General features: G+C 38.6%; 1 protein-coding gene across 3 annotated transcripts in view; it reads left to right on the top strand.

Moving 5' to 3' along the window:
• The window catches only part of MYO3B (myosin IIIB), a 227,727-nt gene that overhangs the window by 77,831 nt on the left and 132,868 nt on the right, over window positions 1-17,028 (top strand). For all 3 annotated transcript variants that reach the window (XM_085323242.1, XM_085323250.1, XM_085323256.1), the window contains one exon: window positions 2,496-2,561. In XM_085323242.1, the coding sequence (XP_085179368.1) occupies window positions 2,496-2,561 (66 nt within the window). The remainder of the gene's footprint in view (window positions 1-2,495; window positions 2,562-17,028) is intronic.

The following is a 17,028-nucleotide window of genomic DNA, read 5'->3' as shown; positions in this document are numbered from 1 at the left end:
GTGGGAAGGACTTGTCATTAAGTTTGGGGGTCCTGAAGCACTGAAGAGTTGCATCCACAAGTTTTAATTGGAATGATTGCATTTTTTAAAATTAATTATCATTGGATATTCTTTCTCCTTGTTCAGAATGACTCTCAGAGAACTATGTTATATGATCTGGCCTTTACTAGACTTTAATATGTTGTCATATTTGTTTTTGACTACATGAATGCTTCTTAGCTGATGCCAGATGTTGATTTTGTGTAGCTCTAATAACGGGAACATTTATACCTCATGCCTTTGTAGTTGGCTGTGAGGGTATTACTGTTTCCAGAGAATCACCTGGTGCAAGCTAAGTGGAGGAGCATAATGTTAACTTGAAGCAAGAGAAGAGAAATGACTTTCTCGCAAAATCAAGTGAATTGACTTTGTTTTTGCACTAGCGAATGTAAAGAATGTGCAGTTCCAAACTGACTATATGCTTGCTCAATATTGTCATTTTAAATCAGACCTTAGGGATTTTTCATTATCATTTCACTCCATATCATCCTGATAGGCATATTGTGTAGTGTGCCAAGTGTTAATGTTTTACCTTCTAGAGAAAAATAAAAAGTAAAATCATATATAAATAATAATACTTTTATTTAGATAAGAACTTTCATCAAAGGACCCCAGTGTGCTTTACAGATACTAAGGAACTAAGGCTTTGGTCAGGTTTATCAGACTGATTCTATAGATGGGGTACTTGAAGCATCAATTTCATGATTTTTTCAAGTACAAAGGACTACCAGTTCTATGATTTTACTACAAAAGCATCTTACTAATACAAGTTAGAAGGTACTAGGAATGACATACCATCTTACCATCTTGCATCAAAAAATACAAAAGTATGAAGTGCAAGAAAACATCTACACAGTTCCAATTTCCTTGGTTATGTGTGTGTCCATAATTCATGATTTGGTTCATAGCATACTCAGCCACCTCTAAAAGAGTTCCCAGTAGCTGCCAGTGAGAGTAGTACTTTAGTAGTTTAGTGATTTAGTGGGAATAGTATGTTCTGTGTAGTTAAAAAGGTGCCTCAATCTGTCATTAACTCACAAATGACTGAATATATTTTCTGAACATCTGCTCTGCTTTTCTGTTCTGCCATGATAAAATCCCACCTGCTTCTCTCATAATGTCTGTGTATACTTACTTCTTTTTCCAGTAGGTTCTCCATGAGATTAATAATAATAGTGCCTCCAAACAATATAATTTTTAAGCACCACTGTTATCATCTTGGAAAGACTTTGAGAACATTGGAAATATTAAAACCAAAACTACTTATTTCATGAATGGCAACTGAGCTTTGAAAAAAAGCAAATTGATTTGCAGTGAAATTCAAAAATTCACTGCAAATACTGGGTAGGTAGTGCTGGTATTGTTCTAAAAAGAAATACACTGTATTTCCAGGCAGTACAGTAAAATCTGCTATTATCAAAACCCAGATTATCAGATGGAGTTCCATTTCTGCAAAATAAAAACTAAAACAATACCTGATACTATCCCCAGTTTAGAGTCTCTCAAAGCTGTTTGCAAAGTCCATGAACACGAGAGATGCAGACYGATAACCATTTTCATTAGAGAGAATGAAGTTTTTAAAATTTACCTCTCCTTGATACAGAGCTTTTTCTTAGAGAAGCTCTTGAAATCCTCTGCTGTATTTTGTAATCTCATGCATAGCCACAGATTCTGTAATGTGCATGAAGATACAAAACTGGTAAATGGAAGACAAGGCTGAAACATTACTATTGCTGAAAATAATCCATAGTATTTTCTCCTATAACTTTGGCAAATGATGCACATCTCAAAATTTCTAGGTTTCTTCATTTCATGAAGAAAATTGCACTCCCTGAATCTTCTGTAACAAAAGAGAAAARTAATAAGACCTTAATATATTGTGTAACAAATAGTTTGTTAAACGTCACTTTAAAAATAACATCTATTTTTAATAGTTTATGTAGCTGTCAGTTTGTAGTGTAGAAACTTTATCCTTTAGGTCATCCAGGCTGAAAACAAACTGAAATTTTGACAAAAATCCCACAGATTGTTGACAGCRTGATAGTTCTTATTGTGAAGATGCCCATACTTACAGAAGTCATGGTCAGAGTCAGTGGTCTGGGGTCAAGGGCTAAAGGGGTGTAATGACTAGGTTAGTCTTCCAATCTCAGCTGATCCTTCCTGAGTCAGGCTGAGTTGAAAGGGAAATGTTGGGAAGCCCTGTGTGCACTGTTCTGATTGCCAACTTCAAAGGCGTTGAAACAAAAGGAGGAGGACACAAAAAGAGCAGAATTGTCAGTTAAGGAAACAGCGCCAGGAAAACGCCAACAGGCCTCTGAAGAACACGGACAGTTTGAGCATTACTTTTTGCATCATTATTTTCTCCACTGTGTAACCAGTATCACGTCTGTTGTCTGTCTGTAAAAAAGTTCCAGTAAACGTTAACATTTAAACTCCCAAACTCATTTTTTTTCCAGAAATCCTCCTCCTACTTTGCTACATCCTGAAAAATGGTGCAGAGGATTCAACCATTTCATTTCACAGTGAGTTTTTTTTTTTTTTTTTTGGCCTTTAAGGTCAGCTTATTCAGTATGTATTGTGTGCGACTGACTGCAAGTAGAATTTGTTTTATGGAGTTGTTGTTTTTACAGCAGGTTTTAATTTCAAATTTATTTTTCATAAAACTAGACTGTTCTTCAGTTTCTGAAATCTGAACAGCACAGTTTGATCTTTTCATGTAATTTGCTTCACAGCTTCTCTGAGCTCCTTAGTTGATTAACTTCTTGACTTTTGATGGACCCAGGGCAGGTTTATTAACGTACCTGATTTGCCTGATGGCTTTGCAGTGAAGTTTTGTGTCATAAGAAGAAAGTGTTAGTGGAAATGACTGCTTGTCAATTTAAAGTAACAGTTTAAAAAAGAGGAAAAAATTAGTTGTATTTTTCCTCTTAAGTTTGCTGATATCCAGTATGTAATATATTAAGCTAATCTATTAACTGAATATGATTGCAGTAGATTATCTAGATGCTATAGACTTTGTGGATGTGGCTGTCATTGAGTTAAAGTATGTCTTTTTTAAAAAAAATAATAATAGTAAAAAATTAGTGATTATTAGCATTATATCCAGAAATCTTAAAGAAAAWTTTTAAGTGGTTTTTAGGGTTCATTAGGATTTCATTGTGACCTAAGATGTCCTAAATTGTATAATGCGGGGAATAATATTACCAAACCGGAGTGAACTTTATATTGTTCAAATTACTAATGTTTTGAACACCATTCCTCAGTACTACCATTTGAACATATGTTTGAAACCCTAAAAAAGTCTATTTTCATAGAATCATAGAATTAGTGAGGTTGGAAGGGACTTCTGGAGATCATCTAGTACAACCCTCCTGCTCAGCAGGATCACCTAGAGCATATTAGACAGGGTTGCTTCCAGGCGGCCTTTGAATATCTCCAGAGAAGGAGACTCCACAACCTCTCTGGGCAACCTGTTCCAGTGCTCTGTCACTCTCACAGTGAAGAAATTCCTCTTCCTCACATTCAGGTGGAACTTCCTGTGCTTCAGTTTCTGCCCATTGCCTCTTGTCCTGTCACACGGGACAACTGAAAAGAGTTTGTCCCCATCCCTTTGACAGCCTCCCTTCAGATATTTATACACATAGATGAGATCCCCTCTCAGTCTTCTCTTCCCCAGGCTGAAGAGGCCCAGCTCTCGCAGCTGTTCCTCACAGGGCAGGTGCTGCAGCCCTCTGATCATCCTCATAGCCCTACGCTGGACTCTCTGCAGTAGCTCCATGTCTCTCTTGTACTGGGGAGCCCAGCACTGGACACATACTTGAGATGTGGCCTCACCAGGGCTGAGTAGAGTGACAGCATCCCCTCCCTCGACCTGCTGGCAACACTCTTCCTAAAGCACCCCAGGATACCATTGGCTTTCTTGGCCACCAGGGCACATTGCTGGCTTATGGTCAACTTGTCCACCAAGACTCCCAGGTCCTTCTCTGCAGAGCTGCTCTCCAGCAGGTCAGACCCTAGCCTGTTCTGGTGCCTGGGGTTATTTCTCCCTACGTGCAGGACTCTGCACTTGCCCTTGTTGAACTTCATGAGGTTCCTCTCCGCCCAGCTCTCCAGCCTGTCCAGGTCTCTCTGCATGGCAGCACAGCCCTCAGGTGTATCAGCCACTCCTCCCAGCTTGGCATCATCAGCAAACTTGCTGAGGAGGCACTCTGTCCCCTCATCCAGGTCATAGATGGAAAAAAAGTTGAACAGGATGGGACCCAGTCCTGAGCCCTGGGGGACGCCGCTAGCCACAGGCCTCCAGCTAGACTCCACGCCACTGATGACGACCCTCTGAGCTCTGCCTTTCAGCCAGTTCTCAATCCACCTCACTGTCCACTCGTCTAACCCGCACTTCCTGAGCTCATGTAGGAGGGTGTTGTGGGAGAGAGTGTCAAAAGCCTTGCTGAAGTCAAGGCACGTACACCACGTCCACTGCTCTCCCCTCATCTACCCAGCCAGTCATTCCGTCATAGAAGGCGATCAGATTGGTTAAGCAAGACTTCCCCTTGGTGAATCCATGCTGGCTACTCCTGATCACCTTCTTTTCCTCCATATGCTTGGGGAGATGACATCCAGAATGAGGTGTTCCATCACCTTTCCAGGGATGGAGGTGAGGCTGACTGGCCTATAGCTGCCTGGGCCCTCCTCCTTGCCCTTTTTGAAGCCTGGAGTGATACTGGCTTTCTTCCAGCCCTCAGGCACCTCTCCAGTTCTCCAGGACCTTTCAAAGATGATGGAGAGCGTCCTGGCAACAACATTCACCAGCTCCCTCAGTACCTGTGGGTGCATCCCATCCGGGCCCATGGATTTGTGGATGTCTGGCCTGCCCAGAAGATCTCTAATCCTATGCTCCTCAACCAGCGGAAAGTCTTCTTTTCTCCAGACTTCCTCCCTCACATCCAGGCTGCAGGATTCCTGGGGGCTGCCCTTAGCAGTGAAGACGGAAGCAAAGGCGGCGTTCAGTAATTCTGCCTTCTCTGCATCCCTTGTCACCAGGGCCCCTGCCCGATTCAGTAGCGGGCCCACATTTTCCCTAGTCCTCCTCTTGCTGCTGATGTATTTGAAGAATCTCTTCTTGTTGTCCTCGACATCCCTTGCCAGACTTATCTCCAACTGGGCCTTAGCCTTCCTTGCTGCATCTCTGCATACTTTGACAGCATTCCTGTAATCCTCCCAAGTAGCCTGTCCCTTCTTCCGCATTCTGTGTACATTTTCTTCTTCTGTCTGAATTTGGCCAAGAGCTCCTTGCTCACCCATGCAGGTCTCCTGCCCCCTTTGCTGCACTTCTTTCTCCTTGGGATGCACCGCTCTTGAGCTTGGAGGAAGTGATGCTTGAATAGCAGCCAGCTCTCCTGGACCCCCCTTCCTTCTAGGGCCTTAACCCATGAGATTCTACCAGTTAGGTCTATGAAGAGCCAAAGTCCGCTCTCCTGAAGTCGGGGTTGAATCTATCCCTTTAGAATCTATCTGTTCCAAAGCATATCTACYGTTACTTGTGCAGGAGTACAGTATCCCTACTTGAGTCTGATTCCTTTAAAGTAGGTTGTGTAGCTTTTTCCTATTTCATGATACGTTAAAAATAAAAAGGTTAATGCAATGCCTGTTAGTAGTCCAGGAAAAGGCTTATTTACTACACTAGTCTTTAATCAAGCGGGAAGGTAAGGTGGACTGTATTGGCTGGCTTACAGATGAAGGCTGTTACTATCATTACTGAAATGTAGCTCAGAGTCTCTTTCAGTGTAAGTAGTAGAAATATGTGTTTTTTTTTAGGCAAGATGAACCCAAGATTTATTTCTTCATAATGCTTTTCCATATTTACACAGCGGTGTACATTATAAACTATTATCAGAATCAGTGGTTAATTATAGAAGTTAGTAAGTGCTAAATGAATTCCATTCCATCGTACAGAAAGCTTGTTTTTGTAGTGTTTAGGGATAGTAGTGAATATTTTGGGGAACACTATCACTGGTGAGTTTATGTTCCACTCATGCTTTAGAGAGTCAAAGCAGCTGGTAAATATGAAGATTATATTCCTTTCTCAGAAACATTATACTTCTGCCTTATCATTCTTTTTTTCTCTTGGTATCTTTATTTTTAGAATCCGTTGTTGAGCTTGAGAGTAATACAAAAAATTGAGTTTAATATTCCTTAACATGCCTTTAATTCAGCACGCACTGCTCATAAAAGAGGTCAGGCTTCTGTATTATGTAGCTATACTTGGTTTTAATCTTCTCCCTTGGGTTTTTGATATCTTCAGATTATATATTTTTAGTCAAATTGATTTTTAATTACTTTTACTTAACTACTTCCTCTCCCCAGCAACATCTGCAGATTCTCAGATCTTGTTTTTCATTTTTATGGTAGCATGTGCAATGAAGTAAGGAATGTACTTATAGGCAGTCTCTTAACACAAAGAGTGCAACAATTGTAATAAAATTGCTAGTTTTGTAGCTACCTGTAAGAGAACACTGGAATAGGATTCTATGTGACATTGCTCCATTCTTGTGCATGTGTTAGTAAAGTTATGGTGCTAAGGTTATTAAATATTTATATGAAGGTTTGAATTAACGTTAGTGAATTTTCCAGAAAAAAAAGTAAATAGTGAAACATTGGATCATACAGCTGCAATTGTACAGCACATTGGATCGTACAGCTACCTTTTAGCCATTACTGATAATTGACTCATTTATATGTATTAGTTATGCGTTTGTTGATGTCTGCCTTGTGACAGCTTAGTTATGATAAATTAAAAGCAGTGATTGTATAAATTCCATACTGCCTTTTATCCATATGTTAGGACCTTGCCTGATGTTTCTGTCACCCTTGTGATGAGTAGTTAGCCTTAGAGTAATTTCATTATCTTCCTCCTTCCTGATGACTAACTGCATTTGCATAACAAGCTTATCTGGAACAAGTTGTCTGCCAGACCTGTGTACTGACAGAATAGGAGTATGCAGCTTGGTCTAAGCATACTATTGACTTGGGTTCTGTTGACACAGTATTTTCATCTGTACTGGGATTGCCAAAGCTCATCACTGTAGCTTTTCCTCCCTATTTTTTTCATGCCTTGAAATACCAGAATGCTTTTTACTGTCTTAATAGGTATTTCTATTAAAACTGTTCACTCATATATTATAGTGATTTTTCAGGCCACGCTGGAAATTTCAGTGCACCTTCTTAAATAACTCCTTAGACTATTAAAACAAAAATCATATATATTTTTTCAAAAGTAAAGTCCATATTTTTGCTATGGTTTCCTTGCCCCCAGAAGTATGGTTTTGCAGCAGCGTAATTAAGTCAGGTACATATTTGCAAAATCCAAATTGAGAGAGGGCCAAGATCATTCTTAGCTTGGTGAATTTATCTTTCTATTCCGAGTGCTATTGACCTTGACTTGAGAAGAAGACTGCAATGTATTGTCCTCCAAAAGATTTTTAGAATAAAATAGTTCATCTGAGTTAAGTGTTTTGTTGTAAAAAACAGAGGAGACACAACTTCAGCCACACCACTTCTGGCAGAAGTCTACTTCCGTAGTAGGTATGTACTGAGATAGATATAGCACATACATACTTTTAAATAGGTCAGTAAAATTCCTTGCATGTCTGTCTGTCTTTACTACTATAAATGTCCATGAAGAACCTGGCTGCTGTGCTCATAATATGAGAGACATTTTTCTGTTTGTTTTTAACTACATATTGGTAGTGCTTACCTTTCCTATAAGGCTATGTACACAGCTACATTAGTTGTTGGAAGAATGGCTCCTAAAAATGGTGCTTTTACCTGTGTTCATTTCTGTGTTCAGAATCAGGTTTGAAGAGATCACTCCCTTCTTTGCCCATGAATGCTTATGAAGCTAAGCTTTTTTTTTTTTTTTTTTTTTTTTTTTTTGGTAATTACAGCATAGATGTCCTTGTCCACTCTCTTAAGATAAAAATTTGTGTCCACTACCATTTTACACATAAAGTGTTTCAGAATTCCTTCATAAATTAATCAGATTATACATTAAAATGAATAAAAAACTTAGTTCACTAAAATTAGCTCATATGCTGCAAATAATTTCCTTGGCAATTTAAATCTTGAATTATCTCTAGAGGTGGTTAGAAAAGTTAATATGCAGTTGGAGCAGAAGGGATACAATAACCTTTATTTACATTACATCACAAAATGGTAATTTTAATTAAAATGAACAATGGTCTCTTCAGGGACATTTTAAATATATTTAATCAATGATTAGCTATTATGTTTTTTTGAATTAATTAGTCTTTCCCAAGCTAGAGGGAATTAAAGAATTAAGAAATTCAGGAAGTAGTAAAGTCAAAATTTGAAGTTACAGGATTTGTGGTCACATACATTTATCATTGTAATGTATCTTTTGTTATTTTAGCAATGAGACGTTGTAAATACAATGCATATTTAATTTTCAGRCTTGATAAATTTTTGTATTCACCTTTAAACACAACCTTGCAAACTGAATTTCGCATTGATGAGACTTCATCAGTTAGAGTAACTTAATTAATAGATGATATAGATTGTATATGCTTTGAGTGCTTTATTTAGAGTTTGCTTTTCTGAATTCTAGGTGACCCTTCTGAGCAGGGGGGTTGGACTAGATGATCTCCAGAGGTCCCTGCAACCTTACTGATTCTATGATTCTATGAATGCAGATCATTTTTCACAATCTAAACTGTTATTCTGTGACATTCTCTTCATATTACTATTTCTGCATCTGAGAATGTGGTGTGCAATTGATAAAACTCATTGATTTCATAGTGTCTAGGAAGACAAAGAGGTTTGCAAATGCGAAAAGATACAGATTATGATATTACAGGTTTCCATCAAATCTGTAAGTTTTCCCATTTTATTAATTGCTTTAGACATTGAAAACCTGTCTACAGCTGAACTAGAAACAGTAATTTGATAGAGATTTGCCATCACTTTTGAGTGTTGCACGTGCATTTATACAGATGAATGGATATATATATAATGATACCGTTATCTTCAGCTTCCTAATAAGCAGTTGTATTAAAAAAATGCAGCTATTGGTAGGGGTGAAAAATTCCCATTCAAGTTTGAAGACCTGGACCTTTAAAGAATCATACTAGATTTTAAAGATCTCATRATATCAAGAACATCTTTCACTCAGTAAAGAACACTGTCAGATTCCTTAATGTTAGTGATAAGCAGCAACAGTTCCCTTGATTTATGGAGTAATTGTCTATAAAGACCAACAGTACTGTGGTAGTATGCTAAGAAAGGTGGATATCCCTGGTGGAGTGACAAGAAATCTATCTGGGAAGCGTTAGCAATATTAGGAATAGCAAGCTGTGTAGTAGATTATAGTCAGAGAGAGTATGATTACAGTTAKAGAAAGAGAGAGTTGCATCTGATGAAACAAAATTTCTTTACTCTCTTATTAAGATCTTATTGTCATCATGTTGCTCTTTCCCTGGGATGCTTTTTAAAAAACTCAAAGCTTAGATGCTTCTGATGCTTTTAAGTAAAGGCTTTTGTAGTAGCCGACATTTGCTATTCGTGCTTTACTTGAAAAGGAGTGTAAAGGCAGCGAGCTACCATGTTACTTCATGGTTCTGATTTCTGTGATATTTGATTAAGTAAAATCTCAACATGACAAAGACTGAGACGGTAAAGCAGAAGTGCTTGTCATGAAAGGAACACTGAGATGCAGGGAGAGAGATGACAGGAACAAATATTTCAGCAGATGCTCTTAGGAGTTTAGTTTCTTCTGCTTCCAGAAATCTTTATGATATTGTCTCTTTCTGAATTCTCCCCTAAATTGGGAATGAGATATTACAGTTACTCTTCATTCAGTTATCTGGAGCTGTGGATAGCTATTTGYTCGCTGTCTGTACCCCAAATGTACATTTTCCTTCAGAAAACACGAAGAACATTGCAAGGACAATCCCACTATTGTTTAGCAGCATCTCAGGGAATTTGCGTCTCTAATGCACCAGCCTTTTCTTTTGTCATCCTACAAGGACAGCACTCCCATCCAGTGCAACCTGGCCACCTCTCAGCTTCTAACTACTTTGCTGTTTGTGATCCTGAAAGGGTCGCAATGCTTTTTTTATTTTATTTTATTTTTTTTTTTGCTTCTACCTGATACTTTCTGTCATACTCCTTTCTCAAGATACTTAAACTGTTAGCCCAGACTTAAACTTAAGCTGTTCCAGTTTGTGGTTTTTGGCAGATTCCAATGAGAAGGAGAAGTGGAGTATGTGTATGCTAATCTTGTGACACTTTTTTTTTTTGGGGGGGGGGGGTATTATTTTAAGTTGAATTATTCTGGTTCTCAAGAAAGGTTTCAACATATGTTCCAGATGGCTCAGGTTTATTTGGAATATATTTTTGATGGCATGAAAGGCAGAAGGATGGAAATATGATAAATAGTAAAAGTTGGTGTTGTAGAAAAATATAAAACATATCTGCCAGATACAGTATCTTTGCATTAGACCAATTGAGTAGCACTATAATTGTTAATAATTCCTGATTCCTACTAGTAGTTTTTGAAGTTGGGCATACTTGCAGCATAGAGAAAATAACTTAATTCCTTGTTCTACAATTGGAGAAACTGAGGAAAAGGAAATTTTGCTTAAAGTCACCACAGATCAACAGTGGAACTGGAAATGAAGCAATTCAACATACTTTTAGATTAAGGAAAGCTCCAGGGAGCACAGATCTGTCTGCTTTTCTCTTGTAAGCCATGGCATAGAAGCCAGGTTTGGCATAGTAATGGGAAGAATATTGTTATTGACTGTTGACTCCCAACTAGCAGATCTAACTTGACTTCATCTGCCCAAGTGTTTGTGAATTAGTACGTATGGAGATGTCGTAGCACAGCCAGATATGGCTGCGGCAGTGGGCATGAGGCAGGCAGTTTARTGGTGTGCTGTATTTTTTCCTAACTGCCCTGTGATTATGACATAGTACGATCCCAGTGGATCTAAGATGACATTTTTAGTGGCTGTCCTCATTTACTGGAATATAGGAAAGAACTCACTAAACACTAACGGAGAGAAAAAAATGTCTCTGGTCATAGCCTTCTTTCCAGCTGGCATAAGGTACAACAGACATATATTGTCAGCATCAGAGTATGCTTTCCTTACCTCCTGCCTTCTAGGTACTCCAACCATCTCAGATAAGCTGCAGGCTGTAGTGACAAAAGGGGATGGTATCTAAGGGGGGAGAAGAAGGAAGGAAAAGGAAGCTGTGATAGGTGCCATTCCTTACCAGTTTCTGTTGTTTGTTCTCTGAAACATGTTTATGTGTCAACTGTGTTTGTTCAGCCCGAGTTAGATTGGGAAAGCTGTAGAAGAAGTAAAACCATTTGCTACACCTAATTTTACAATTTCAGTTTGAATGAAACTATCTTGACTTTCAAATGTGTCTCGTAAATTACACTATGTAATTCTTGATGTTAAAAATCCAGCGGAAAGAAGATTTATTAAGAAAACAGATGCTGATGACATTTCAATATTAGAGTATTTCTGTCATTGTTAAGGAAGATTAGTAATTTATGGCATTTACTATCAAAAGGCGGATCAATATAGATATAAATGTGTTCTGCACATCAGATTTTATATTACGCACATGATAATTGACTACTTTGTCATAAATTCAATCCTTCATCCTGGTATCGGGTTGTAGCAGAAGGAACAGTAAAATGCATGTTGTTTATCATGGGATTCTTGTTTGAGGCAAGAGACGTATTTAACCTATTATATACCGTCAGTGTCAACTTTTACTTTTTCCAAAGGGGCAACTGCATATAGTTCTGTAGCTAAGATTGTTTGCATCCTATATGTCTTGCTGAATTAGGACTGAAAACAGAAATGCTGTTGACAAAGCTACCACAGTGGGKTTTTTTTGTTTGTTTGTTTGTTTTTTTGCAAACAGTAGTCACCTGCGACAGTGGTTAATAGGCAGGCCTGGAAATGGGAAGCAGGGAAGCTTCAGGGAAGCAGACACATCTCTGGATCGTTATTACAAATGTGGTGCCTTGTGAACTGCCTTTTCCTCTCCACCGTTGTGCTGCATGTGACGAACCACTGTCTGCCACAGCTCCATGTAACACAGAGGCRTGGAAGAACGGAGTAGTGGATATTGCATGTCAACACAAAGAAACAGAGCATTTTAATCAGTTAGAAATGATCTCAGAGAGAGTATATTCTTCCTTCCTTGATCTTTTACCATTCCTTTAAATGTGATGACATTTGTTCAGGGTGTTACTGACTTGATCAGAAAATTTCTTATGAGTACAATGCAGATAAAAGAGAGCTGCAGTTCAATTTTTTTCCATAAAAGATTAAGCATCTCAGAAGAGACTGATTTGTGATATAATGCACTATTGTAGCGATAAGTGAATGCTAAACTATTCCTGAACACTCATTTTTTTTTAAGAAAGTAAATAACTTAGGGCTTTACAGTCCATGACAAATGCAAAATTTGATGAACAGCACTGAGGAATGGAGTCTGTTGTATACATAGGTAAGAACATGCTTCATCACAGCAATATGCCATTGTTTATGCCTGCATAAATAGGGGTGGAGGTCCCTGAGGGCTAGGCATCATTGTTTGAACACAGAATGATGGGCTGTGCATTTTCTCTAAGAGGACAGCTATGAACAGGTATTAAAAAACAGCTATCAAGGCCAAATATACTGTCAAAGCTTAAGGAAAAAACAATAATATGATACCAGTCAGCATGCAAAACTGCTGCTTAAATGCTCAACAGTTATCAAAGACAGGCTAGCTCTGATGATAGTTTTGTTTTGTCTTACTTTGTCCACCAGGAACTGTGCCTGATACTCTATTTCATTCATGGAGGGGTTCTTAGAAGCAAAAAAAAATGTGGTCGTTTTCTCTACTGACTTAGCTCTCATCTAATTGTGCTACCTTTKTCCTGGAGAGACCCCAACAAAACAATAACCACTTTGATTAGAACTTTATTTTCTAAAAATTGATTTTGATACAGTTCTACTGAACCTATTTTATAGTGAAACATCTTAGCAGGAGTTARGAAATTCTGTAGTGTGAGGGGAACAAATACTGCCAGTATGCTGGTCTTTCAGGCTCAGTAGTAGATATATTTGCAGTTCTTTTTATAATGCCAAGGCAAAGAAATATGTAGCCTGAATGTGGAGGGTGGAAATGGGAAATAAGAGACTCACTCTTTTCCTTCCAATTGCCACTGGAAAAAGCAAATTCCTGAATCACTACCCCACCACACCCCAATTTGTGAAAAGTGGCATTGAAGTGAGTTGGCAAAGTGCCTTCAAATGGATAGAAGCAAACTTGCACTTCACATTTTATGCATTGAAGATGAATCTACATCATGAATGATTTCTTTAGAAAAAACTTTGAATTTGCCTTTTTTCTTAAACAACGGGCACAAATTCATAAAGGAAGAAAATACATTGAGAAGRAAGTGAGAAATTTCTATCTTAGTATCTCTGAGATAAATTGGTTAGTTCAGAAAACCTTTGTACCAGTCAAATGATTGGAAAGTTTCAGACCTAATATACCTGTGTTATGTGATCTTACGTGTTTTCTAAGCAGAAGGGCAACCCACTGGGGTCATGCTCTTGATTACAATAATCTTCCCCCGTGGAACAGCCTTGTGATAGAAGTAGCAGGGAAATTTTGAGGAAGAATAGAAAAATTTCACAACCTAGAGACCATCATCTGCCCTGCCTCAGGTTAGAGAGAGGATCAAGAAAATGTGACATCATTCTCTCAGCTTTTCCTTGTGGGAAATCTCTCTAGATACCTCACTGAGGAGTTATCTCTGCTTTCAGGGCAATCCAATAACTCATTGTTTTGTGGTTTTGGGAGGAGAGGAATTCTGCCCCTCAGGAAGACCTCAAGTCCTGTTCAAGACCCTGGATTGGGCTAGATGATCTCCAGAGGTCCCTTCCAACCTCGACCCTTCTGTGATTCTGTGAAAACTCTCCTTTTTGGTGAGAAGCTTGTAGAGGGCAGGGCACGGCAAGTGTAGAGCTGCTGGAGGAAGGGAGGAGAGAGCACTGTGGTGAGCCTGGACCTGACAGAGAGGGACCAGAGCAGTGGCAGTGAGCAGTTTGTTACCATTTTTTGAACAGATTGGAGACTTTCTCTGTCTAGCCCAGATGCTGTGGACTCCCTAGTTTAATATTGCGTGTGATACACAGTTGTTATTTCTTCCAGTTAATAAGCTATACTCCGTCTGTGCATGCAGATGATCAGTAGTGACTCGATGTCTGGTTGGATGTTCAATTTATGAAACAAAATAGATTCCAAGAGTTCATTGCCAGTAGATCAACGATTGTCAGAAAATCTAACAGTCTTAAAATTAAACAATTGAAGAAAACAAAATGCTGGAGGTGAATTATAATGTACCTAAGCTATAAGAGTTGGARTGGCTTGCTTTATTTATTTTTAAAGAAAGTGTTTGTGGCCAAAAGGTTCATAATGGATCTGATGAAAGAGAATTTCTAAAAGAAATATTGCTGCTGCTCAACTTAGGTTTGGCTGCAATAATGAATTACATTAGTAATTGTTTTCTGTTTCTGAACACACAGGAGATTTAGACCACCACTGCGGTTCTTATGAAATCTTTTTCTTTTCATTTATTCATTAGTAAATATTAGCTCATGAACGCTGATAAATAGCTCCTCTTTCAGTCATCTGATTTGCTGCTTGCAAAATGGCAGTTTACATTGTTGAGACATAGCATTTCCAACAATGTTATCATCCAAGCGCAAGCAGCCAGTGAAATTTTAGAGGCTGTCTCAGACAGGCCTGTGTGTATGGAAGTCTGTTCCTATTTCCTTCTAATAAATGCCTCATCTTTGCCTGTAATTGTGACAGAATGGAAATGGTGCTTAGGAGCTTAGCTGTGAGACTGCAGCAAATGGCTGCAACCTATGTTTAATGTAGTGACACTAATGAATTCTGAGAATTAATTTTCAGCTAAGAAAGCACGATGAAAGATACTAGAATTTCAAATTAGTCATTGGATTGACTTTCATCAAGGCCAACATGTAAAATGTTTGTTTCCTTTTCATTCTCTACTTGCTTAGCCTTCACATTTTAGATCCAAAAAATAACAGACCAAATATGACCATATTTTCATCGTACCTCATGTAGTAGATCTTTTAGTCAAACTGATAAGTGSAAGACAAGCTCATGACTTAAGTTATTTTTACATATTTTCTGTAGGCCGAACAATTTGGCTTAATTTGCAGGTGCACTACATTTGTTATTTTTATATATAATTACAGCATGGTTGATGTATGACTGTCTATTTTAACTGTCCAAGTTGGTCTTAAATGAGTGTTTAGGTGAGCATCTGAAGATATTTTAGTTTTCTCCTTTCCTCATCCTTCAGTGACGTAACGTTGCAGTATCTTTTTACTTGCACAACGTATTTTAATTTGTTTGCCACAATGAGTACTTTCTAGTAAGTGACATTACAAGCACTATCTTGCTACTCTACTCTTCTTCTTTTAAATATTATATCACTGGATTTCAAAGACATATGTTACTGCTTCTTCATATTTTTTGTTCTTTTCCCCTGGACTTTATGTTTAATACATCTCTTCCTGGAATATGCTGGTTTGGTATGGCAGTTTTGGGCTCAGATATCCTTACTGTTTATTTTTTCACATACTATTTTCCTATTTCAAACTGCAGAAAAAAAAAAAAACCTGTAACAGTTCCCACCTCCATGCAGGCTTTAGCACCYTAACAGGAAGTGAATCTCCACTGAAAATCAATAAAGTCAGCTTTGATTGGGTGAGCGTGCTCTCCTGCTGCTCTGCCTGGGTTGAACATTGATACTCTATATTAAATTTGCTTTTGCTGAAGAACAATATAGTGTCAGCACTGCTCCCATTGTAGAAGATGATACCTTACTGAACATCTGAAGTGATACTGGCAGCCTGATACTTCCTTTCTTCACTAGCACATGGGTAGTAGTCCAAGAGTTGTTGTTTTACACGTAATAAGTTAGCTAAGAACAGCAGCATGCATTCAATGTGGAATTAAGAGCAGAACAGTTCAGTTGAAGTGGCCATGTGTACAAGCAGAGTATTCCTCAGAATACTTGCCTAGATTCAGAAGAAATAGGACAAAGGAGTATGTACCAAAAGAAGAAACATAAGGACTACATTTCTAGTACCACATGACAGAGCTCTCCATCCTGCACTCAGTCTCAGAAGACCTGCTGATACACCAAACTGATGTTGAATGTCTAAATGTATGCTGAGCCCAGAGACAGTTAGTTAAGTATTACAACTAAACTGGGAGCTGGTGAGTGGCCCTGAGACGTAACAAGGAGGAATTTCTGTAACTGACTGTGCCAACACTTCTGTTTTGTTTCAGGGCAAAAAAGATAGTGTGAATCACTGGGATTCCCTATGATCTGCTTTATCTTTCTGCTGCTGTGTTCCTAATGTGCTAGGATATTGCTATTTAATTGGATGGATTAAACTAACTTCAGTGGAGATTTACATTTCTCTGTCAGTCTCATCCCTGAAATGGAGTAGGCATGCTCACACAAGAAGCTGCAGATGGGAATTTAAGAAGCTTCTTTCTCAGTTGTTAGTTGCTGGCTCTCTGCTGTGTTATGGCATCTGACTACCTATCTGAAAGGGCTCAGTTCTTCAGGTACAGGTAAAAACTTGGCATGATAGCAGTTAGACTCTTTAGCTAGGAACTGAGAGTTTGATCACAGAACAGTGTGGATGTCTTGTGTGTCATTAGCTTTATTGTCTAAACACAGAATTACAGAATGGGTAAAGTTGGAAGGGACCTCTGGAGATCATCTAGTACAACCTCCCTGCTCAAGTAGGGTCACCTAAAGCATCGTAGACAGGGTTGCTTCCAGGCGGCCTTTGAATATCTCCAGAGAAGCAGACTCCACAACCTCTCTGGGCAACCTGTTCCAGT

The sequence above is a fragment of the Rhea americana genome, unplaced genomic scaffold, assembly GCF_003343005.1.
Source record: "Rhea americana isolate MKP2758 unplaced genomic scaffold, rheAme1 scaffold_12, whole genome shotgun sequence".
Lineage (NCBI taxonomy): Eukaryota > Metazoa > Chordata > Aves > Rheiformes > Rheidae > Rhea > Rhea americana.
This window is presented reverse-complemented; position numbering and strand designations above follow the sequence as displayed.